The 26,203-nt window shown below is 46.5% G+C and overlaps 1 protein-coding gene across 3 annotated transcripts in view; it reads left to right on the forward strand.

The window, feature by feature from the left end:
* LOC126425091 (sensory neuron membrane protein 1-like) overlaps positions 1 to 26,203 on the forward strand; it is a 454,807-nt gene that overhangs the window by 127,594 nt on the left and 301,010 nt on the right. For 2 of the 3 annotated variants that reach the window (XM_050088008.1, XM_050088007.1), the window contains exon 5: positions 1,533 to 1,784. The exons of the other annotated variant lie outside the window; for it this stretch is intronic. In XM_050088008.1, coding sequence (XP_049943965.1) covers positions 1,533 to 1,784 — 252 coding nt within the window. The remainder of the gene's footprint in view (positions 1 to 1,532; positions 1,785 to 26,203) is intronic. 3 annotated transcript variants of the gene reach the window in all.

The following is a 26,203-nucleotide window of genomic DNA, read 5'->3' on the forward strand; positions in this document are numbered from 1 at the left end:
TAGACATGGAAAAAAAAAAATTTGTTTACCCGTGACGGATTCTATCTAAATACAGTACTGGCCATTAAAATTGCTACACGAAGAAGAAATGCAGATGATAAACGGGTATTCATTGGACAAATATATTATACTAGAACTGACAAGTGATAACATTTTCACGCACTTTGGGTGCATAGATCCTGAGAAATTAGTACCCAGGACAACCACCTCTGCCCGTAATAACGGCCTTGATACGCCTGGGCATTGAGTCAGTGCTTGGATGGCATGTACAACTACAGAAACCCATGCAGCTTCAACACGAAACCACAGTTCATCAAGAGTAGTGACTGGCGTATTGTGACGAACCAGTTGCTCGGCCACCATTGACCAGACGTTATCAATTGGTGAGAGATCTGGCGAATGTGCTGGCCAGGGCAGCAGTCGAACATTTTCTGTATCCAGAAAGGCCCGTACAGGACCTGTAAAATGCGGTCGTGCGTTATCCTGCTGAAATGTAGGGTTTCAAAGGGATCGAATGAAGGGTAGAGCCACGGGTCGTAACACATTTGAAATGTAACGTCCAGTGTTCAAAGTGTTGCCAATGCGAACAAGAGGTGACCGAGACATGTAACCAATGACACCCCATACTATCACGCAGGGTGATACGCCAGTATGGCGATGACGAATACACGCTTCCAATGTGCGTTCACCGCGACGTCGCCAAACACGGACGCGACCATCATGATGCTGTAAACAGAATCTGGATTCATCCGAAAAAATGACATTTTGCCATTCGTACACCCAGGATCGTCGTTGAGTACACCATTGCAGGCGCTCCTGTCTGTGATGCAGCGTCAAGGGTAACCGCAGCCAAGGTCCCCGAGCTGATAGTCCATGCTGCTGCAAACGTCGTCGAACTGTTCGTGCAGATGGTTGTTGTTTTGCAAACGTCCCCGTCTGTTGACTCAGGGATCGAGACGTGGCTGCACGATCCGTTACAGTCATTCGGATAAGATGCCTGCCATCTCGACTGCTAGTGATACGAGGCCGTTGCGATCCAGTACGGCGTTCCGTATTACCCTCCTGAACCCACCGATTCCACATTCTGCTAACAGTCATTGGATCTCGCCTTACTCGAGCATCAATGTCGCTATACGATAAACCGCAATCGCGATAGGCTACAACCGACCTTTATCAAAGTCTGAATCGTGATGATACGCATTTCTCCTCCTTACACGAGGCATCACAACAACGTTTCACCAGGCAACGCCGGTCACCTGCGGTTTGTGTATGAGAAATCGGTTGGAAACTTTCCTCATGTCGGCACGTTGTAGGTGTCGCCACCGGCGCTTAACTTGTGTGCATGCTCCGAAAAGCTAATCATTTGCTTTTCACAGCATCTTCTTCCTGTCCGTTAAATTTCGCGTGTGTAGCACGTCATCTTCGTGGTGTAGCAATTTTAATGGCCAGTAGTGTACAGCTGTGTACTTGTATGGACTTGGATGCTCAATAGCCGTATTGGCGGTGAATGAGACTGTAGCGTTGTTGTTCAGGGCCTGCTGCTGACCCTGGAGCGCGACAAGCCGGGCATGCTGGCGCTGGTGAACAAGGCGATCCCGCCGCTCTTCCGCAAGCCGGAGAGCATCTTCGTGACGGCGCCGGTGCGCAACTTCCTCTTCGACGGCATCGTCATCAACTGCACGGTCACCGACTTCTCGGCCAAAGCGCTCTGCACGGGTCTCAAGAAGGAGGCCAAGGAGCTCAAGCGCGAGGGCGACAACTTCTTCTTCTCCTTCTTTGGACACGTGAGTCTGACCCGCGCCAGAATTCTTCCGTATATTGCCCGCACCAGTTCGGCAAGCCAAGCAACAAATAATAATATTATTCATAGCAACTTGTAATTAGGCTGTTTACGTTTTTATGTTGGTAACGCCATGTAGCGCTCTATATGAAAATCACTGACTGTGCTGTGTGAAGGCTATAGTTGGTTTGCATTGTTGGAGTATATGCTATTGTAGTGTTGGGCAGTTGAGCCGCCAGCAGTGGTGGATGTGGAGAGAGAGATGGCGGAGTTTTGAGAGCGGATGATCTGGACTTGTGTCCATCAGAGAGAGTAAATTTGTAATACTGGATACATGACTTTTGAACACTATTAAGGTAAGTACATTGTTTGTTCTCTATCAAAATCTTTCATTTGCTAACTATGCCCATCAGTAGTTAGTGCCTTCAGTAGTTAGAATCTTTTATTTAGCTGGCAGTAGTGGCGCTCGCTGTATTGCAGTAGTTCGAGTAACGAAGATTTTTGTGAGGTAAGTGATTCATGGAAGGTATAGGTTATTGTTAGTCAGGGCTATTCTTTTGTAGGGATTATTGAAAGTCACATTGCGTTGCGCTAAAAATATTGTGTGTCAGTTTAAGCACAGTCATTTATAATTTTTTCTCATATGAAACGTCCCCTTAGAAAAATTATAAATGACTGTGCTTAAACTGACACACAATATTTTTAGCGCAACGCAATCTGACTTTCATAAATCCCTACAAAAGAATAGCCCTGACTAACAATAACCTATACCTTTCATGAATCACTTACCTCACAAAAATCTTCGTTACTCGAACTACTGTCAGCTAAATAAAAGATTCAAACTACTGAAGGCACTAACTACTGATAGGCATAGTTAGCAAACGACAGATTTTGATAGAGAACAAACAATGTATTTACCTTAATAGTGTTCAAAAGTCATTGCATATATATCAGTTCATTGCATCCAATCTTACAAATTTACTCTCTCTGATGGACACAAGTCCAGATCATCCGCTCTCAAAACTCCGCCATCTCACTCCCCACATCCACCACTGCTGGCGGCTCACCTCCAACTGCCCAACACTGCAATAGCATATACTCCAACAATGCAAACCAACCACAGCCTTCACACAGCCCAGTCAGTGATTTTCATATAGAGTGCTACCTGGCGTTACCAACATAGAAACCTAAACAGCTTACTTACAAACTGAACATGATAAAAGTCAATCTGAAATGGCAGTGAGCATGGAGCTGGGTGTGGTATGTCTCTAAACTTAACATACCCAGAAAGATGAAACATTTTCTATAACATCTATTCGCCTTGGCGGCATTCAAGCAACCTTGACAATACTTACTTTACTTTCCGTGTCCGGAACTAGACTTCAAACTTCCAAACATCAGCAGCCAATATGGACCTGTCATTTGCCTCCCATAAGTCATTCATTGTGCAGGGCTGGTCTGAATATGGACAGACAAGCAGCTATTGAGGATCCTGAACAGAACCACACAGACATGGAGTGTTCTCATTCTCTTTTAGGAAACCCCATTGCTGCAGGTTTGTCTTGCACTTTGGCACTTCTACCCTCATACGGTTTAGGGTTCTCCAGACTGTGTATTGTAGGTCTCCACCAGGCGCCAGTTCTACTTTTACATCTTTATGGGGGTTTCTCAGGTCGATTTCCCACCTTTTCAAACGATTCTCTGCAGTCGACCCTTCCAGGGCTCGGGTACGAGACAGGAAACTCTTCCTCAAACAAAGCCGTCGGTCAGCATGCTGGTGTCCATATAAAGGGTGACGCGTGTCCTTTACTTGCTTGGTTTTTTCGGCTTCGACAGCGATGTCACGTGGTATGTTGGTCGGTGCGATCCCCATGATTAAGTACATCTTGTGCACTGGGGTTGGCCTCAAGCATCCGGTAACAATCCGTGCCATTTCATTCACCGCGACATCAACTTTCCTCGCGTGTGTTGATGCAGGCCACACTGAAGCGGCGTTTTCCTCGGCTGACACACTGAGCGCAGCGGCTGAAGTTCTCAGGACTTTTGGGTTTGCACCGAGGGATCCGCTGGCTAGTTTCCTGATGATGTTGTTTCTAGTTGAGACTTTTTCCCTTGTGGCATTACAATGATGTTTATAGGTCAGCGTGCGATCCAACGTGACACAAAGATATTTGGGCGTTTTACAATGCTCGAGACGTTCACCTCTCCATATTACATTTAATTCACGGTTTGCCTCCCTGTTCTTTAAATGGAATGCACAGACCTGCGTCTTGGAAGGGTTCGGCCTTAGGTAGTTTGCCTCATAATACTGGGAGAGAGCTTCCAAGGTACTGGTTAATTTCTCCTCTACATCCATAAAATTGTTACCTTGGGCTGCAACTGCAGTGACATCGGCATTCATAAACTGGCGCGTGATGTTTGGCACTTGTTGGTCGTTTGTATATATATTATACAGAACTGGGGCGAGGACGCTTCCCTGAGGCAGGCCATTCCTCTGATTTCTCCACCTGCTCTTCTTGCTCTGGAGACAGACGAAAAATCTCCTATTATGCAGGAAAGTATCTATCAGTGATGTTAAATGGTAATCTCTTGTCACATTATATGCTTTCCTAATGAGCCTCCAATGGTTTACAGTATCATATGCAGCTGAAAGGTCTATGAATGCCACTCCTGTGATCTCTTTCCTCTCAAACACATCCTCGATTTGTTGGGTCAGGTTCAGGACGTGACCGCAGCACCTTGACAATAATGAACAATGAAGATGTGACAGATATACATGGTGGTCCATAGTGACCGGGCCAAATAACTCACGAAATATGCGTCAAACGAAAAAACTGCAAAGAATGAAACTTGTCTAGCTTGAAGGGGGAAACCAGATGGCGCTATGGGTGGCCTGCTAGATGGCGCTGCCATAGGTCAAACTGATATCAACTGCGTTTTTTTTATATAGGAACCCCCCATTTTTTATTACATATTCGTGTAGTACCTAAAGAAATACGAAATTTTTAGTTGGATCACTTTTTTCGCTTTTGTGATAGATGGCGCTGCAATACTCACAAACGTATAAGTACGTATCACATAACATTCCGCCAGTGCGGACTGTATTTGCTTCGTGATACATTACCCGTGTTAAAATAGACCGTTTACCAATTGCGGAGAAGGTCGATCTCGTGTTGACGTATGGCTATTGTGATCAAAATGCCCAACGGGCGTGTGGTATGTGTGCTGCTCGGTATCCTGCAAGACACCATCCAGAAAATTGTCCGGACCGTTCGCCGGATAGATACGTTATTTAAGGAAACTGAAAGTGTTCAGCCACATGTGAAAGGTCAACCACGACCTGCAACAAATGATGTTGCCCAAGTAGGTGTTTTAGCTCCTGTCGCGGCTAATCCGCACATCAGTAGCAGACAAACTGCGCGAAATTCGGGAATGTCAAAAACGTCGGTGTTGAGATTGCTACATCAACATCGATTGGACCCGTACCACATTTCTATGCACCAGGAATTCCATCAAGACGCCTTTGAACGTCGTGTACAGTTCTGCCACTGGGCAAAAGAGAAATTACGGGACGTTGACAGATTTTTTGCACGCGTTATATTTAGCGACGAAGCGTCATTCACCAAGAGTGGTAACGTAAACCGGCATGATATGCACTATTAGGCAACGGAAAATCCACGATGGCTGCGACAAGTGGAACATCAGCGACCTTGGCGGGTTAATGTATGGTGCGGCATTATGGGAGGAACGATAATTGGCCCCCATTTTATCGATGGCAATCTAAATGCTGCAATGTATGCTGATTTCCTAGGTAATGTTGTACCAATGTTACTACAAGATGTTTCACTGCATGACGGAATGGCGATGTACTTCCAACAAAGCTCGCGTGCGGTTGAAGCGGTATTGAATAGCATATTTCATGACAGATGGAGTGGTCGTCGAAGCACCATACCATGGCCCGCACGTTCACCGGATCTGACGTCCCCGAATTTCTTTCTGTGAGTAAAGTTGAACGACATTTGCTATCGTGGTCCACCGACAATGTCTGACAACAGGCATCAGCACGTTGTCAATGCATGTGCGAACATTACGGAAGGCGAACTACTCGCTGTTGAGAGGAATGTCGTTACACGTATTGCCAAATGCATTGAGGTTGACTGACCTCATTTTGAGCATTTATTGCATTAATGTGCTATTTACAGGTAATCACGCTGTAACAGCATGCGTTCTCAGAAATTGTAAGTTCGCAAAGGTACATGTATCACTTTGGAACAACCGAAATGAAGTGTTCAAACGTACGTACGTTCTGTATTTTAATTAAAAAAACCTACCTGTTCGTCTAAAATTGTGAGCGATAATGTTTGTGACTATTACAGCGCCATCTGTCACAAAGCGAAAAAGTGGTCCAACTAAAACATTCATATTTCTTTACGTACTACACGAATACGTAATAAAAAATGGGGGTTCCTATTTTAAAAAAAACGCAGTTGATATCCGTTTGATCTATGGCAGCGCCATCTAGCGGGCGAACCATAGCGCCATCTGGTTTCACTCTTCAAGCTAGACACGTTTCGTTCTTTGTAGTTTTTTTCGTTTGATGCTTATTTCGTGAGATATTTGGCCCGGTTGCTATCAGTGGACCACCCTGTATACTGACAAGGAAATTATTACAGTTTGAGAAAACAATGGATGACTCATTCGAGAGAAAGCTAGTCAGCAATGCGTTGGTCCACCTCTGGCCCTTATGCAAAGTTTGGCAAGGCAGGGTATGGCAAGCACGAAGAAAAGTATTGGAAACACTCATCATGTGCGGGCGGCATTATCTTGCTGAAATGGAAGCCCAGGATGGCTTACCATGAAGTGCAACAAAATGGGGCACAGAATATCGTCGATTTACCGCTATGTTTTAGGCGTGCCGCACAAGACAACCCAACTGGTCCTGCTATGAAAAGAAATGGAGTGTCAGAAACCGGGCCGTATACTGCGCGACTGCCACGTTGTTATCAAACTTCCTGGCAGATTAAAACTGTGTGCTGGACCGAGACTCTAACTCGGGACCTTTGCCTTTCGCGGGCAAGTGCTCTACCGACTGAGCTACCCAAGCACGAGTCACGCCCCGTCCTCACAGCTTTACTTCTGCCCGCGAAAGGCAAAGGTCCCGAGTTCGAGTCGCGGTCCAGCATACAGTTTTAATCTTCCAGGAAGTTTCATAACAGCGCACACTCCGCTGCAGAGTGAAAATCTCATTCTGCACGTTGTTATCCTTTCCCTGTCCAGGGCATCTCCAGACACGTCTTCAGCCCGGAATCACATTCACTCGTATAGAATCGTCGTTAGTGATGAGTCACGCTTCAAAGTGAGCCTCGCTGACCCGTGAAGGCCTCTCTGAAGAAGACGGTGGGACACCAGGCTGTTTGTCACCATGAGTGAAGGTTTGGGCTGCCAATTCTTTTCATAGCAAGGCCCGTTTAGTTGTCACCCGCGACACGCCTGTACCACAGCGGTACAGCGAAGATATTCTACGCCCTGTTTTGTTGCCCTTCATCGCCCGTCATTCTGGGCTTACATTTCATCATTGTAATCATTGTAATGCCCGCTGACACACGGCGAGACTTCCTACTGCTTCTCTTCGTGCTTTCCGAACCCTAACTTGGCTAGCAAGATCGCTTGATCACTGCCCATCTGAGAAAGTTTGCAATGTTGTGGGCAGCGCTCTCCAATCAGCTCAGGGTTTTGTCGGTCTTACGTACCAGTTGTACAGAATTTGTCACGGTATCCCTCAGGAGGACATCCGGTAAGTCTATCGGTGAATGCTTGCGTAAGGGCCAGAGGTGGACTAACGCGTTATGGGCTTGCCCCACTTGTGAGTCTCTTTCTCTTGAATAAATCACCGATTGTTTCTGAAATTGTAACCATTTGCTTGTCTGTACATGCACATCACATCTACGAAGCCGGCCGCGGTGGTCTAGCGGTTCAGGCGCTCAGTCCGGAACCGCGCGACTGCTACGGTCGCAAGTTCGAATCCTGCCTCGGGCATGGATGTGTGTGATGTCCTTAGGTTAGTTAGGTTTAAGTAGTTCTAAGTTCTAAGGGACTGATGACCACCGATGTTAAGTCCCATAGTGCTCAGAGCCATTTGAACCATCTACCGATTTCCGTCCCGCTTGTCGCTCATAACTTTTTTTTCTCTTAGAGTCCGTTTCTGTTGTCACATAATCGTTTTGTCTCCTTCCAAAACAGGCGTCATAAGAGCCACCATAAGGTTATTAATGAATCACACAATCAGAATGACACAACAAGTTACACTCCTGGAAATGGAAAAAAGAACACATTGACACCGGTGTCTCAGACCCACCATACTTGCTCCGGACACTGCGAGAGGGCTGTACAAGCAATGATCACACGCACGGCACAGCGCACACACCAGGAACCGCGGTGTTGGCCGTCGAATGGCGCTAGCTGCGCAGCATTTGTGCACCGCCGCCGTCAGTGTCAGCCAGTTTGCCGTGGCATACGGAGCTCCATCGCAGTCTTTAACACTGGTAGCATGCCGCGACAGCGTAGACGTGAACCGTATGTGCAGTTGACGTCTTTGAGCGAGGGCGTATAGTGGGCATGCGGGAGGCCGGGTGGACGTACCGCCGAATTGCTCAACACGTGGGGCGTGAGGTCTCCACAGTACATCGATGTTGTCGCCAGTGGTCGGCGGAAGGTGCACGTGCCCGTCGACCTGGGACCGGACCGCAGCGACGCACGGATGCACGCCAAGACCGTAGGATCCTACGCAGTGCCGTAGGGGACCGCACCGCCACTTCCCAGCAAATTAGGGACACTGTTGCTCCTGGGGTATTGGCGAGGACCATTCGCAACCGTCTCCATGAAGCTGGGCTACGGTCCCGCACACCGTTAGGCCGTCTTCCGCTCACGCCCCAACATCGTGCAGCCCGCCTCCAGTGGTGTCGCGACAGGCGTGAATGGAGGGACGAATGGAGACGTGTCGTCTTCAGCGATGAGAGTCGCTTCTGCCTTGGTGCCAACGATGGTCGTATGCGTGTTTGGCGCCGTGCAGGTGAGCGCCACAATCAGGACTGCATACGACCGAGGCACACAGGGCCAACACCCGGCATCATGGTGTGGGGAGCGATCTCCTACACTGGCCGTACACCACTGGTGATCGTCGAGGGGACACTGAATAGTGCACGGTACATCCAAACCGTCATCGAACCCATCGTTCTACCATTCCTAGACCGGCAAGGGAACTTGCTGTTCCAACAGGACAATGCACGTCCGCATGTATCCCGTGCCACCCAACGTGCTCTAGAAGGTGTAAGTCAACTACCCTGGCCAGCAAGATCTCCGGATCTGTCCCCCATTGAGCATGTTTGGGACTGGATGAAGCGTCGTCTTACGCGGTCTGCACGTCCAGCACGAACGCTGGTCCAACTGAGGCGCCAGGTGGAAATGGCATGGCAAGCCGTTCCACAGGACTACATCCAGCATCTCTACGATCGTCTCCATGGGAGACTAGCAGCCTGCATTGCTGCGAAAGGTGGATATACACTGTACTAGTGCCGACATTGTGCATGCTCTGTTGCCTGTGTCTATGTGCCTGTGGTTCTGTCAGTGTGATCATGTGATGTATCTGACCCCAGGAATGTGTCAATGAAGTTTCCCCTTCCTGGGACAATGAATTCACGGTGTTCTTATTTCAATTTCCAGGAGTGTATTTATTTACTTTATTTTGCGTATGGCAATACAGCGACAATATTTTATATAAGTACAACAATATGTAAACGAAATGTATAAAACAAAAAAATGTGTAAATAGTACACGTGTAAAAAACAAGCAATAGCACAAAAGGATAAAGTACAAACACTCAAGACAAAATGACTACACATTAAAAACTTGGCAAACCTGAGTAGAAACTGATTCATATATTTAAAGCTCAATATCTAGTTTGCACACCAATCCAAAGCAGAGAGTTTCAAATATATATAACCTCAGAGACAGGTCCGGCGTATCTTCTTAAGGGGCATTCCTCAGTAATATGGCGGACGTTCTGTTCTGGTGCTCCACAGTCACAGGCTGGTGAGCCGCACAGACCCCACTTATACTTGTATGCATTGCATCTTGCATGGCCCGTTCTGATCCGGTTTAATTTAGTCTAGGTGCATCTGTTCAGTTCAAAGACCGGTAATTCCAGAGTAGGATCTTGGATACCTTGTTTATTAATTCCAGAATCATTCCAAAAGTGCCGCCATTGCTCCTTGATGTCGGGTTGATTTTCCTGTGTATTAACCCATATAGGCTTCCGTGACTTCAAGCGGGTCTATGGAATTTCGTTCAAAACATCATGGATTGGTAGATTCTGTGGGTAATCTGAGTCATGAATTTTTGAGCACACTCTTGCTGCTGCTTCTTGCCCCCTCACTTGTGGAGATGGGATATTGCTTAGAGTATGCATCCAAGGGACTGGGGTGCATTTAATAGTACCCGTTGTTATCCTCATACACTCGTTCAACTGGACGTCGACTTTCTTAGTACGAGTGCTCGAATGCCAGACAGCAGGGCAATATTCGGCACCGGGATATACCAGGGCTATTGCGGCAGTACGTGAGGTGGATGCTTGAGCTCCCCAAGTCGAGCCAGCCAATTTTCTCAGGATGTTGTTGCGACTCTTTAGCTTTTGGCTTACGTTTTCTAGATGTTTTTTGTAAGTCAGGGAGCGGTGTAGTGTTATGCCAAGATATTTGGGGTTGAAGTGTTTGACTCTTTGTTCACAGAAGTTCACATTCAGTTCCTGGTGGGCCATTTTATTGTTCAAGGGGAAAGCACACCCCTCAGTCTTGCTTGGATTAGGGCAGAGTCGCCATTTTTTATCATAGGAATCATAGATCATTGATTTCTCACGGTCTCTCACAGCGACACAACAAGTTAATCTTTTAGACACGTAAAGAACATTATAAAATTCTGTGCATATTAGTTTTAAATTCCATAAACAGTGACAGAATCAGTATTCATTGAATTTACACGTTTGGCAACAATTTTTCGTTATCTGGTAGTTGGCTTAATCAAATAACCAACACTGAAAGCCTCAGTAATATTAAATCAACATTGAAAGAAGTGAAAACAAGTGCATTTGGTTAATGATCAGTCGTTCATATTACGTGACTAGCTTCAGCTTTGCCCAGCATCACACGTTCTCTTCATTTAGCTCATATCAGATACCCTAAAATTCACACAGAATAATTAAATTAAAACCACATAGCTTCTGGGTGACAACAACAGAAATGAATTAGACGCTGGTCTCATAACATCGTTTCAGGCATTTGAGGTGACCGGTACAAATTTTTATATCTCATGACAGTAATCTTGAATTAAAAAAAAATAATAACTGTAGCAAGTTAACACACGAATGCCGAAAAGAACACAAACAGTTCAGAGCCATCAATATTTCGTGAAAGTTTTAACACGCGGGACTTTGGAAAGGAAACACACGGATTAAAATGATTAATTCTTTTATACCCCTCCCCCCCCATGATAACACCACACACTGCGAGAATTTCAGTTTGACATAGTGTTGCTTTTTACAGGTGGGTTTATGAGTAATTCTAGCGTGTTCTGGTAACACTGAATGCCGATACAGTTTGAGAACTATAACATATACAACAGTTACTATTCAAAACTAGGGGGTATCAAACTCTTCGTTCGGTCGGTCCACACATGTGGACCTTCATTCACTAAATATTTTCAATACTTCGTGGTCCTTTGAGCAACTGTATAAATATTAATTTTAATTTTGAAAACCAACAGCCTCAGTTGCAAAGTTTACCTAGATTTACCTAGGGTTCAGTCGGGATAACCCACTCTTCTTCACAGTAAAAGTAACTACCGTTTGTCCACAGTGGACATCGTCAAGCTAAAACTACAAATCCATAAATTATCGTCAGACTGTAAAAACTATCTGGCACTGCGTCGGCCCCACTTCGCGACCGCGATGCAGCAGCCGCGACTGCTGTACAGGAACTCGTGGCTGCCGCATGGCGAAGAAGGCTGGGTTACTGGGTTATCCCGACTGAAACCCAGGTAAATATTCATTCACTACTTTTCTCTGCTTAAATAACCGTTTTTTCCCGCTTTAGACCGATGATCCGCGAGTTTGGGGCTTCGAATTCTATTTTTTTGAAGACAAGGGTGCAGCACCTTACAAGAAACTGTTTGTGTGTTAGTTTCCAGCAGGTCATACCCACAAAATGGCTACCTCTACAAATCTAAATGGTATGTTATGCCGAAACAGTGTACTGAGAATCCGTGTTTTTTACCTAACGTTCGATAACTATTGTAGATTCTGAGAATTAGTTGAGATTTGCACTAATTTTGTTCGTTACTACAAACTAACACATTTTAGGAAGATCCTCGTACGTGGACCTCAGGTCTTAATGCGTATTTGCTAATTTCAATTTGGTCTTCGATAATGGAATACTGAAACAACCGTTACTTCTACACTTTACAGCACTGAATGAAATATTAACTAACGAGTAATTAGAATCTCTTCTCAATGACAGCAATGTGGAATTATCTGTTTGTAAAGATGACAAATTCTCTGTTATTGACTGAGGATTGTCAAAAATGTGTATCAGATCTTATGGGATCTAACTGCTAAGGTCATCAGCCCTTAAGCTTACACACTACTTAACCTAATTTATCCTAAGGACAAACACACCCACCCATGCCCGAGGGAGGACTCGAACCTCCGCCGGGACCAGCCGCACAGTCCAAGACTGCAGCGCCTCAGACCGCTCGGCCAATCCCGCGAGGCTGAGGATTGTCCTGCTGAGCTTCGTGAAACTGCCTGGAAAACAATAAGAGCGTTAAGGTGTTGGGAGAAGAGATCGTCCTTGTGCTGGGAATTCCTCTAACAGCGAAGACGTTGATGATGTAGAAAATGTGAATACAGAGCCGAGAGGAGTTAAGTTGTAACCGGTTTCACAAGTTAGGTTTTACAGTGGTGGCCAACTACCAAAATTTGTTGAAGAAAGGAACGCCTCAAAATTCAGGGATTCCAAAATACGAGACGTGTACGTCAAATCTGGAAAATACTTTTGTATTGAGGAAAACAATTTATTTAACGCATACAATTAAACGTAAAGATTCATTTAATGCCAGCAGGAAATACTACTACTGGCCATTAAAATTGCTACACCTCGAAGATGACGTGCTACAGACGCGAAATTTAACCGACAGGAAGAAGATGATGTGATATGCAAATGATTAGCTTTTCAGAGCATTCACACAAGGTTGGCGCCGGTGGTGACTCCTACAACTTGCTGACATGAGGAAAGTTTCCAACCGATTTCTCGTGCACAAATAGCAGTTGACCTGCGTTGCCTGGTGAAACGTTGTTGTGATGCCTCGTGTGAGAAGGAGATATGCGTACCAACTAACCTAAGGACATCACACACATCCATGCCCGAGGCAGGATTCGAACCTGCGACCGTAGCGGTCGCACGGTTCCAGACTGTAGCGCCTAGAACCGCTCGGCCACACCGGCCGGCTCGAGGGCAAGTTACTCATCGAAGTGCCAACATATTGCACTCTATAGTAGGTATAAGCGGATATAAACACGTGAACTACTATCTTATAATCAGTATTAAACAGAACAATCTCTACACGCGGGGGAAACAGTTCAAGTATCGTCAAACAAGTTGACATTAAATCTACAAGGAAGCTAAGGCATTCTAAAAGTGTTGTAACACGCGGTAAGCGGACGGAGAAACGGTCGTGCTTCGTTATTATGACGTGCAGGACGTCTGACAACATTTTACAAGTAACTCACCATGCTTGTGGATGGCGATCAGAAGTGGCCAACACCAGTAGTCAGTGGTGAGATGGGCGTGTTTTATGCGGAAGGCATGCAGTGACTAGTATGAAATCAAAACTAGTGGTTCACAGATCGTAACCAAGATAACTTCAGCAACAAGGATACAAAATCGTGGAAGTGGTCCACTTGCAGTATCGAGAACCAGAGTATTCGACGCATAGACACACTCATCGAAGTAGCAATATATTGCGCTCCAACGTAGGTATAATCCGGGTTTAAACACGTGAACCATTAACTTGTAATCAAAACTAAACAGAACAATTTCTACACGTATAGGAAAACAATTCAAGTACCGTCACCCTGTTGACATTGTTAGACGTTAATGGAATCGCCAAGAAACGCCCTAAGGCTCTCCTTTTCTGTAATTATGAAGTCCATATAATTTATGTGAAGCCACATACAGCTGTTACTCAAGCAATAGTGAGGATATTCAAGCCAGCTGACAATAGTGTGATTATTGCCAAACATGTTTCGGGACAACAGTATCGCATTTTCAAGTGCAGTAACAATGAAACCAGATACCACAACCCTCCTTATACAGACAGACATATAAGGATAACAGACGTCCTGAGTTATAACCTACCTTAAATTTTTGTATACTATTAGGTGTCGTCACAACTTAAAAACAAGCTGCACATGTGCATTGTCAAACCATAAAACGTAAAACATTGTAAGCTGGTGCTTCCACCGTTCCCGAGACAGATTTGCGAACTGAAAACCGCTGCCATCACCTAGCAACGATGGTATTTACTTTAAGCCTAGTGCTCAGCACCAACGATAGTACTGTGTGTCATAAAATCTTTGAGATATTCGAGATTGTTCGTAGCCCATTCTAAATTAAAACTACCTCTACTCTGCAATCTGAACGGAGAAGCATGTGTAAATCCTATGTCGCTTTCCATTATATCCGTCAACGTATGCTGCTCATTCTTGAGATCTTTTGCTACAGCTGACGAACCGTTCTCTCTACGGATGGCATAAGGGTGTTGCACGTTGAAGGAAAAGGGTGGTTGCTATCGAATGTACACTCCTGGAAATGGAAAAAAGAACACATTGACACTGGTGTGTCAGACCCACCATACTTGCTCCGGACACTGCGAGAGGGCTGTACAAGCAATGATCACACGCACGGCACAGCGGACACACCAGGAACCGCGGTGTTGGCCGTCGAATGGCGCTAGCTGCGCAGCATTTGTGCACCGCCGCCGTCAGTGTCAGCCAGTTTGCCGTGGCATACGGAGCTCCATCGCAGTCTTTAACACTGGTAGCATGCCGCGACAGCGTGGACGTCAACCGTATGTGCAGTTGACGGACTTTGAGCGAGGGCGTATCGTGGGCATGCGGGAGGCCGGGTGGACGTACCGCCGAATTGCTCAACACGTGGGGCGTGAGGTCTCCACAGTACATCGATGTTGTCGCCAGTGGTCGGCGGAAGGTGCACGTGCCCGTCGACCTGGGACCGGACCGCAGCGACGCACGGATGCACGCCAAGACCGTAGGATCCTACGCAGTGCCGTAGGGGACCGCACCGCCACTTCCCAGCAAATTAGGGACACTGTTGCTCCTGGGGTATTGGCGAGGACCATTCGCAACCGTCTCCATGAAGCTGGGCTACGGTCCCGCACACCGTTAGGCCGTCTTCCGCTCACGCCCCAACATCGTGCAGCCCGCCTCCAGTGGTGTCGCGACAGGCGTGAATGGAGGGACGAATGGAGACGTGTCGTCTTCAGCGATGAGAGTCGCTTCTGCCTTGGTGCCAATGATGGTCGTATGCGTGTTTGGCGCCGTGCAGGTTAGCGCCACAATCAGTACTGCATACGACCGAGGCACACAGGGCCAACACCCGGCATCATGGTGTGGGGAGCGATCTCCTACACTGGCCGTACACCACTGGTGATCGTCGAGGGGACACTGAATAGTGCACGGTACATCCAAACTGTCATCGAACCCATCGTTCTACCATTCCTAGACCGGCAAGGGAACTTGCTGTTCCAACAGGACAATGCACGTCCGCATGTATCCCGTGCCACCCAACGTGCTCTAGAAGGTGTAAGTCAACTACCCTGGCCAGCAAGATCTCCGGATCTGTCCCCCATTGAGCATGTTTGGGACTGGATGAAGCGTCGTCTCACGCGGTCTGCACGCCCAGCACGAACGCTGGTCCAACTGAGGCGCCAGGTGGAAATGGCATGGCAAGCCGTTCCACAGGACTACATCCAGCATCTCTACGATCGTCTCCATGGGAGAATAGCAGCCTGCACTGCTGCGAAAGGTGGATATACACTGTACTAGTGCCGACATTGTGCATGCTCTGTTGCCTGTGTCTATGTGCCTGTGGTTCTGTCAGTGTGATCATGTGATGTATCTGACCCCAGGAATGTGTCAATAAAGTTTCCCCTTCCTGGGACAATGAATTCACGGTGTTCTTATTTCAATTTCCAGGAGTGTATAAGAGGTAGAGATTTTCTGTGCCCTGAAATAAGAGTGCGTCGGCGTTTTAAATGAGAGGACCGAAGTCTCCAAAGGGATTTTCTGGGCACGCTTTAGCGATACCCTCCTTAGGAAGCACCCACCAACATATTTTACCTAGCGACATAGGATTTACACATGCTTTTCCGTTCAGTTTGCAGGGTAGTGGTAGTTTTAAGTTGGAATGGGCTGTAATCAGACAGGCATTTCTCAAACATTTTGTGACAGACTGTAGTTTCGTCGGTGCTGAGCAGTAGGCTGACAGTAAATATCATCGTTGCTAGGTGATGCCAGCGACTTTCAATTTGCAGTGTACCTCGGGAATGGTGAAAGCACCGGCTAGTGCTGTTTTACGTTTTATGGTTTCAGTTGACAATATACGTGAGCAACTAATTTTTAAGTTGTGACGAGACGTAAGGGAGTAAAAAATTATTAAGGTACGTTGTAACTCAGGACGTCTGGAATCCCTATTTGTCTGTCGATATAAGGAGGGTTGTTCTACCCGGTTTCCTTGTTTTTAGCAATTGAAAATGCGATACTATCGTCCCGCAACATGCTGCGGCATTAATCACGTGATTGACATCTGGGATGAATATCCTCAGTATTGCTCGAATTACGTCCGTAATCTAAAGGGATATCAGCTACTTCTTTTTACTATGCACATTTCTTCAGATAAAATAGAAAACTGCTGTTTAGTAATTCGTACGGCCACAGAAATCACACGCAAAGTTACAAATCATTCTTATAGACAAAAATGCAGTTATTTCTCATTTGTAAACTGATTAGGAAATATTGATAACAATTCGGCATCCAAGTCACACGTTCCTAAACTCAATTACACTCCGCTTTGCACCCAGAGTCGCTATCTTTCACGCGCAGTGTAATCGAGCCGTTCTGATCGGCCCCCTCCTCAGAACTCAGCTGTTTGGCACAAAAGCGCCAGTCAGTTGTTCTTTGCGAACGCGGTAACACACAAAGTGATTTTGCTCTCTCGAGAAATTCCAATATTTTCTGAAAGTTGACAATAAAATGTTTGGTTATATAGTGACAGTACAGTTCAAAAATAGTTCAAATGACTCTGAGCACTATGGGACTTAAGGGGGGTAGGACGTCAAACAGGCCGACTTGGAGCAGGAGAAGCACCACAGGACATTTTAATTTCCACTGTCTATACTTTTTCAAATAAATTCATAAAACTTCGTCAGCATAACCAGGAAGCATTCAGGATTCGCACTTGTAGCAATGGAAGTTCAAAAACATAACAAAATAAATTTTTTTACATCAACTTTCATCTTATTTTCACTTCCAAATACTCCAAAATACCTGTGTACCGTGTTTTCAGCAATCTCAAGTATACTGTTCATCATAAGTGAGAGAGATTCTTCAATGAATTTTTCATAGCATATAAACCATACTTACAGGTGTATGAAACTCTAGAATATATTTAATTTATGATAAAATGAGTGAGCTGTTACATTTTAAATTTCATGCATAGAAAAAACTCAAAGTTTATTGTTAAATATGTCGATTTTTACCACAGTTTTTAACAGATTTGGAAAATTCTAGAGGTTCATACAGCTGTAAGTATGATTTGTATGCTGTGCAAAATTCATCGAAGAATCTCTCCTACTTATCAAGAAAAGCGTACCTATATCAACAAATGCAACCAATAGTAAGTGAAAAATTGATGGGACTTCACATGTAAAAAGAATTTAATTTTGGTATGTTTCTGAACTTCCACTGCTATGAGTGTGAATCGTGTATCCTTCCTGGTCATCCTGACAACGTTTTATGAATTTATTTGTAAAAGTATAGACAGTGGACATTAAAATGTCCTGTGGTGTCTCTCCTGCTCCAAGTCAGCCCGTTCGACGTCCTATCCCCCTTAACATCTGAGGTCATCAGTCCCCTAGAACTTCTAACTACTTAAACCTAACTTACCTAAGGACATCACACACATCCATGCCCGAGGCAGGATTCAAATGGCTCTGAGCACTATAGGACTTAACTTCTGAGGTCATCGTTGAGTCCCATAGTGCTCAGAGCCATTCTGAGGTCATCAGTCCCCTAGAACTTCTAACTACTTACACCTAACTAACCTAAGGACAGCACACACATCCATGCCCGAGGCAGGATTCGAACCTGCGACCGTATCGGTCGCGCGGTTCCAGATTGTAGCGCCTAGAACCGGTCGGCTACCCCGACCGGTGACAGTACAGTGTTAAGAGGTTCTCCCACATCATTATTAACAAAATACGAGGTTTCGTGAGCAGGTCGAAGGGTGACCTATCTTTCATTACAGTAGCCGTACAGAACACAAGTTCGCAATTTCCCACGGTAGGTGTAACCCGTCACTCCTACCTCGCTCCACTCCATGACGGCATGCGACAGCTGCCGTATCTTAGCTCGACATGCAGAGCTTGGCTGCAGGGCTAGGTATCCGGTGAACTTGTCTAGCCCATTCTCTACGACTGGAGAACGTCGAAAGGCAGGAGCGGTGCGTGTAACCCGAGAGACTATGGGCTCTTCCTGTTCAACAGGTTGGCTTCTGTCACCCGGGGTCAGCGCCCTTACTTGTCTAAACATGTGTAGCGCACACATCGATTGTACACGTAACCTTAGACTCGCCTGTGGACTAAACTGCAGCAGCACACTTGACTTTTGAACGTAGCGTCGCTCAATTCGTGTTCACTCTACATTCAATGAAAGGCGAGGCATGCGCCGTTTATACCACACTGAAGAGGCAAAGAAACTGGTACACTTGCCTAATATCGTGTAGCGTCCCCGCGAGCATGCAGAAGTGCCGCAACACGACGTGGCATGGACAGGACTAATATCTGATGCAGTACTGGAGGGAATTGACACGACGAATCCTGCAGGGCCGTCTATACATCCGTAGGAGTACGAGGTGGTGGAGATCTCTTGTGGACAGCAAGTTACAAGACATCCCTGGTACGCTCAATAAATGTTCATGTCTGGAGAGCTTGGTGGACCCACTCTGTAGCAATTCTGGACGTGTGGGGTGTAGCATTGTCCTGCTGGAATTGCCTAAGTCCGTCGGAATGCACAATGGACATGAATGGATGCAGGGATTCAGACAGGATGCTTACGTACCTGTCACCAGTCAGAGTCGTGTCTAGACGTATCAGGGGTCCCACATCACTGCAACTGCACACGCCACACACCATTACAAAGCCTCCGCCAGCTTGAACAATCCCCTGCTGTCAACCAGGGACCGTGGGTTCATGAGGTTGTCTCCAACCCGTACACGTCCATCCGCACAATATAATTTGAAACGAGACTCGGCCGACCAGGCAACATGTTTCGAGTGATCAACAGTCTAAAGGCGCTGTTGAGGGGCCCAGTCGAGGCGTAAAGCTTTTTGTTGTGCAGTCATCAACGGTACACGAGTTCCCCTTCGGCTCGGAAAGCCCATATCGATGGTGTTTCGTTCAATTGTTCGCATGCTTGCACTTCTTGATGGTCCGACACTGAAATCTGCAGCAGTTTGCGGAAAGGTTGCACCTCTGTCACGTTGACGACTGTCTTCAGTCGTCGTTGGTCCCGTTCTTGCAGATCTTTCCCCAGCCGCAGCGAGGTCGGAGATTTGATGTGTTACCGGGTTCCTGCTTTTCACGGTAGACTCTAGAAATGCTCGCACCGGAAAATCCCCACTTCATCGCTACCTCGGAGATGCTGCATCTCATCGCTCGTGCGCCAACACCACATTCAAACTCACTTAAATCTTGATAACATCTACATCTACGTCCATATTCCGCAAGCCACCTGACGGTGTGTGGCGGAGGGTAACTTGAGTACCTCCATCGGTTCTCCCTTCTATTCCAGTCTCGTATTGTTCGTGGAAAGAAGGATTGTCCGTATGCCTCTGTGTGCGCTCTAATCTCTCTGATTTTATCCACATGGTCTCTTCGCGAGATATACGTAGGAGGGAGCAATATACCGCTTGACTCCTCGGTGAAGGTATGTTCTCGAAACTTCAACAAAAGCCCGTACCGAGCTACTGAGCGTCTCTCCTGCCGAGTCTTCCACTGGAGTTTATCTATCATCTCCGTAACGCTTTCGCGATTACTAAATGATCCTGTAACGAAGCGCGCTGCTCTCCGTTGGATCTTCTCTGTCTCTTCTATTGTAAGTAGGCTGTTTAGGTGTTTATATTGGTAATGCCACGTAGAGCTCTGTATGAAAATCACTGACTGTGCTGTGTGCAGTCTGTGGCTGGTTTGCGTTGCCGGATTTCGCTATTGTCGTGTTGGGCAGTTGGATGTGAACAGCGCGTAGCGTTGCGCAGATGGAGGTGAACCGCCAGCAGTGGTGGATGTGGGGAGAGAAATGGCGGAGTTTTGAGAGCGGATGATCTGGACGTGTGTCCATCCTTAGACAGTAAATTTGTAAGACTGGATATCATGAACTGATATATATATATATATATATATATATATATATATATATATATATGACTTTTGAACACTATTAAGGTAAATACATTGTTTGTTCTCTATTAAAATCTTTCATTCGCTAACTATGCCTATCAGTAGTTAGTGCCTTCAGTAGTTAGAATCTTTTATTTAGCTGGCAGTAGTGGCGCTCGCTGTATTGCGGTAGTTCCAGTAACGCAGATATTTTTGAGGTAAGTGATTCATGAAAGGTTACTCAGGGCCATTCTTTTGTAGGGATTATTGAAAGTCAGATTGCGTTGCGCTAATAATATTGTGTGTCAGTTTAGTGATGATCAGAATAAGTAAAGAGAGAAATGTCTAAGTACGTTCAGTTTTGCTCAGCTGTTTGAAAATCAAATAACGTAAGGGGTTTATCAGCACAGTCATTCACAAATTTTTCTAAGGGGACGTTTCACTATCAACCCTATCTGGTACGGATCCCACACTGCTGAGCAGTATTCAAGCAGTGGGCGAACAAGCGTACAGTAACCTGCTTCCTATGTTTTCGGATTGAATTTCCTTAGGATTCTTCCAATGAATCTCAGTCTGGCATCTGCTTTACCGACGATCAACTTTATATGATCATTCCATTTTAAGTCATTCCTAGTGCGTGCTCCCAGGTAATTTATGGAATTAACTGCTTCCAGTTGCTGACCTGCTATATTGTAGCTAAATGATAAGGGATGATAACTTGCCATTGTAGCAGCAGTAACCGACCTAACATCGGCGCCAGACACTTGTTGTCTTATATAAGTGTTGTCGATCGCAGCGCCTTATTCTGCCTGTTTACATATCTCTGTGTTTGAATACACATGCCTATACCAGTTCCTTTGGGCCTTCAGTGTATAGTAAATATGGCCACGTCAGCGTTAATGTCAATCAGCACAGCACATAAACACTGACCTTCATTTAAGCCGTTAGGCCTTTTCTTGTCGATTCTCGGCGGCGGTGTGTTTGAAATGTTTTCTCCGACCACCTTTAAGAAAATCACGTGACTTCAGCACTGGGTATAGCGGTTGTGACCTCCATCGCAGACGCGTCGCAAGAAGGAGTGAAATGTAGGTAAGAGGGGCTGTGACGAACTTGCCATCGCATGGCATGTCCACGGTGGCAATGGCCAGAACTGAGGTAAAATCTGGTTCCACAGTGACATCATTAACCAACCTAACAGATAAGGTGAACTTCTGAACTTTGTTCGCATGTGTCGACATCTTTCTGTCTGAAGCGACGTCGAGCGCAGTAGGTGATGTCGCAGGGCGCACGCTTTCGTACCATCACAGAGGAAGGTTGTAGGCACCTTTGTACCAAATTTCAAACTTAAGCTCTGGAATGGGAGACGCTTACAGATTTCCAAAAAAAGAACCTTTAATTCTGTTGCGCAACGTAGTTTCGATATCGTCCTTACCTAACGAATTTCTTCAAATTTCCATATTTAGGGAAGTCATCGCCACGACAACAGACACATCAAACAGACGTTCAGCAATGATAAGAAGTCAGGCGGTAGATTTTTACAAGGAAATAAACCAGAAATTGATTCAATACTGTACAGATTTTCATGGTCACCTTTTGACGTATTGCCTGTTGGCTGTTGCTTCGGGATGTTCAGCCGAGGTTTGTTTAACGATTTTTATGAAATTTCACCATCACGAGTGGCTGAATCATCAAAACTTCATCCTCTACTGCTGGTGGCGAGCTGTAGTCTAGTTTGCGGCTGAAGATTATAAGTAGCTGTCTGTCTGAGGACATTATCCAGGTCATTACCGCTGCGGTTCTCCCATCGCTAGCTGCAAAGGTCGTTTGTTGCGGCACGCGAAACCAGGATGCGTCCGCTTTGACGTTTTCTTGTTAAAAGTATTGTGTAATTTGCGAGTCTCTGACTTCCCTGAAGAAAAATGCCTGGTAGCTCGTCTTCACAGAGATAATCTGCCTCTCAGACAATTTTACGGATCTCGTTCAATAAGAAAGACAATACATTTTTTCTCGGGCAATTTCAACTGTAAAACTGTGCAGTTTGTTGCGGGGCGTCGTGGAATATATCCACTTCAGTTCCTATAGTTTGAGAAAGTTCCGATATATGGTAGCGTTTTGCATAACCATCAAAATAGCGACTGGAGAGGAGATGCATTCCAAACCGAGAAAATTACATCATCGCAGATATTCAGACATGCCACACTGGACATGGAATTCGACACGCAATAGGTTTTCTGAGATCTAGATCGTCTTCACCACTACAAAGAATAGTTCCTACCGTCCCTAAAGGGGTGCAAAATACACTGGATGCCACATTCCCTTAGAAGTCTGCCGATACTTCCAGATATTGGTGCAGTATAAGGTAGAGAAGCGAATTTAGGTTTCTCTTCCTTGGCCTCAGTCCCAACCTGTTTACGGTCTTTTTGATTTTTGACTGCGTCGTCCGTCCAATTTAATGATCAGAATACCCATTCCTGCGTTAAACTATTAACTGTAATTAGCAGGCGAGGCCCTACTTATGTGATAGTGCTTGAGCTGTACGGACCATAGTCAAACATCGAATTTCCTTGCGACGGATGGTAATGGTTCGAGACGTGGAAACAGAGGCAGTGTGTGTTGGTTTTCTGTGTACACTGTGCCCTGGCAATCTGTCCGCTCTCCTCTTAATTAACACGTTGCGAATTCCATAGTGAATTTTGTATTACGACGGATGTACTTTAAATGTTCCGGGAAGTCTTGCCGTTTTCCCACTCCAGGTGGCCGCACTACAAATATGTCCACTTGGCGATTTCTAGCGACCTTGCTTCAAAGTGTTCCATGTGTAGGTTCACCATGACAGCCGATAACGGACTGCCCAACGCCGTCGGGTTGTGCATAATATCTTCCGTCGAATAAGAAAGGAGTAGATATGAGAACATGCCTTGTTCCATGGAATCAGGACGTGAAACTCTCGTTAAGAGAGTTGATGATGATGATTGGTTTGTGGCGCGCTCAACTGCGCGTTCATCATCGCCCGTACAGAGTCCCAATTTTTACACAGTTCAATCTAGTCACTGTCACGAATAATGATGATGATGAAATGATGAGGACAACACAAACACCCAGTCCCCAGGCAAAGAAAATCCCCAATCCGGCCGGGAATCGAACTCGGGACCCCGTGATCCAGAGGCAGCATCGCTAGCCACTAGACCACGAGCTGAGGACTCGTAAAGAGAGGAACTACATCGAAACTGTCCATTATATCCGTATCCTGGAGCCGCAATTGACTGCTACGGTGTAGGGAGTTAGTGAAGTTGCGGGCGAGGTGATTGCAGTTCCCCACGTATTTGTAGAGAATGTGTTTTAGGTACACTCATGTTCAGAAAAAAACAGATCGCCTTGAACGACTAGAGATAGGACGTTCACATTCACATGACATGTACATTAGTATGATCTGCAGAAATGACTAGCATTTAAATCATGTCGGCCCGCGGGTTCAAGGTCAACATCGATATAGCGGCGCAACGACACCTACCGAGAAAATGTGCCTGCGGCTCCCGTTGTCACTATAAGCGGAAGATAATGGATCAGTGCGATTCGAGCAGACGTGCAGGATGCGTCGCAAACGTATGCGTGAATCGTTCCTTCAAATCAGTGAGTTAGAAAGAGGGCGCCTTATTCCCATAAGAGAATGTGATGCATCCATACGGGAAACTGCTGCTCGTCTGGGACTAAGTGCTTCGCCAGTGCAACGGGTGTGTGCAGAATGGTTCACCGAAGACCGTAGAAAACGACGAGACGGGTAGGGTCGCACCAGCCATAATACCCCCCTCCCCCCCCCCCCCCCGAGAAGATAGATACGTCATCCTAGTGGCACTGTAGAACGGATCTGAATCTTTCTAGGCTCTGGCGCAACAGTGGAATAGTGTAACACATCGTACACTACTAGCAGAGGTGACAGTTTATCGCCGTTTATTACGGCATGGGTTACGTGCGCATCGTCCACGTCTCCACCTGTCTTTGACGAATGTGTGGCTCTAAGCACATCTGAGGCCATCAGTCCCCTAGACTTAGAACTACTTAAACCTAACTAACCTAAGGACATCACATACATCCATGCCCGAGGCAGGATTCGAACCTGCGACCGTAGCAACAGCGCGGTTCCGGTCTGAAGCGCCTAGAACCGCTCGGACACAGTAGCCGGCGACGAATGTGTGGAAACATGCTAGGCGGCACTGGTGTATGAAACGACACACTGGGGACAGGAACGGTATTAGACACTGTTTTCGGACGAATGCAGATTCTGTTTGTTTAGAAATGGTGGCCGCATTTTGGTTCGCCGCAGACCGTGGGAGATGCATCACATTCACACATGACATACAGCGCCAGTTCGAGGCCTTATGGTGTGCGGTGCTATGGGGTACAACCACAAATCACAGCTGGTGTTTATCCAGGGCACTGTGACAAGTGGACCAACGTGAATTTTTTTTTTTTTTTTTTGGTAGGGTTTAAGGGCGCTCAACTGCTGAGGTCATTAGCGCCCAGTCACTGGTGTTAGAGCACATGGAATCTGCTAAAACTCAAGGGGATGGGGGGACATCAGAAGGACCTGACAAAGATGCGGATAAAATAAGTAAAAAGGTTAAATGTCTTTGGACAAGCCAGTTAAAGTTATAAAACGCAGAATACGAGCAGCTGCTCGAGCGTCATCACCTAAAACATCCGGTAAAGTAGATGGCAGGGACAGGACAACACGAAATTGACTAAAACGGGGACACGACAATAAAACATGGCGCACTGTTAATGCCTGACCACAAAAGCACTGCGGGGCTGGGTCACCGGAGAGCAGGTAGCGGTGGCTAAACCGGCAATGCCCAATCCGCAACCTGGTCAGAAGGACTTCCTCGCGCCGAGATGGTCGGGAGGATGTTGTCCAAGCAGTTGGGAGCGGTTTTACTGCCCGGAGCTTGTTTCCTTGGAGGGATGACCAAGCATCCCACCACAACGACACAAGCCTCTTACATAAATCCCCACGAACGTCAGATGACGGGACACAATGGGAGGCTGGCCGAGGCAGGAGGACTGCAGCCTTGGCTGCAGCATCCGCAGCCTCATTCCCAGGCACTCCTACATGTCCGGGAACCCACAGAAAGCTGACAGAACCACCAGTATCAGCGAAAGAATGGAGGGACTGCTGTATCCGTTGAATCAAGGGATGGACCGGATAGGGAGCTCCAAGGTTCTGAAGAGCACTGAGTGATTCAGAGCAGAGCACATACGATGAATGGCGGTGGCGGCGGGCATACTGAACGGCCTGATGGGGAGCAAAAAGCTCGGCCGTAAAGCTGGAACATTGGCCGAGGAGCCGGTATTTAAAGGTGGCGGCCCCAACGACAAAGGCACAGCCGACACCGTCGTCAGTTTTGGAGCCATCGGTGTAAATAAAGGTGTGACCGGCAAGTCGAGCACGAAGTTCGACAAACCGTGAGCAATACACTGCAGCCGGAGTACCCTCCTTCGGGAGTGAGCTGAGGTCGAGATAAATAGGAACTGGAGCCTGGAGCCAACGTGGTGTCGGGCTCTCACCCTCTCTGAAGGTGGTAGGGAGGGCAAAATCCAACTGTCGAAGCAGGCGACGGAAGCGGACTCCGGGGCGCAGCAGGGCAG

This window comes from Schistocerca serialis, chromosome 10 (genome assembly GCF_023864345.2).
Source record: "Schistocerca serialis cubense isolate TAMUIC-IGC-003099 chromosome 10, iqSchSeri2.2, whole genome shotgun sequence".
NCBI classification, from domain to species: domain Eukaryota; kingdom Metazoa; phylum Arthropoda; class Insecta; order Orthoptera; family Acrididae; genus Schistocerca; species Schistocerca serialis.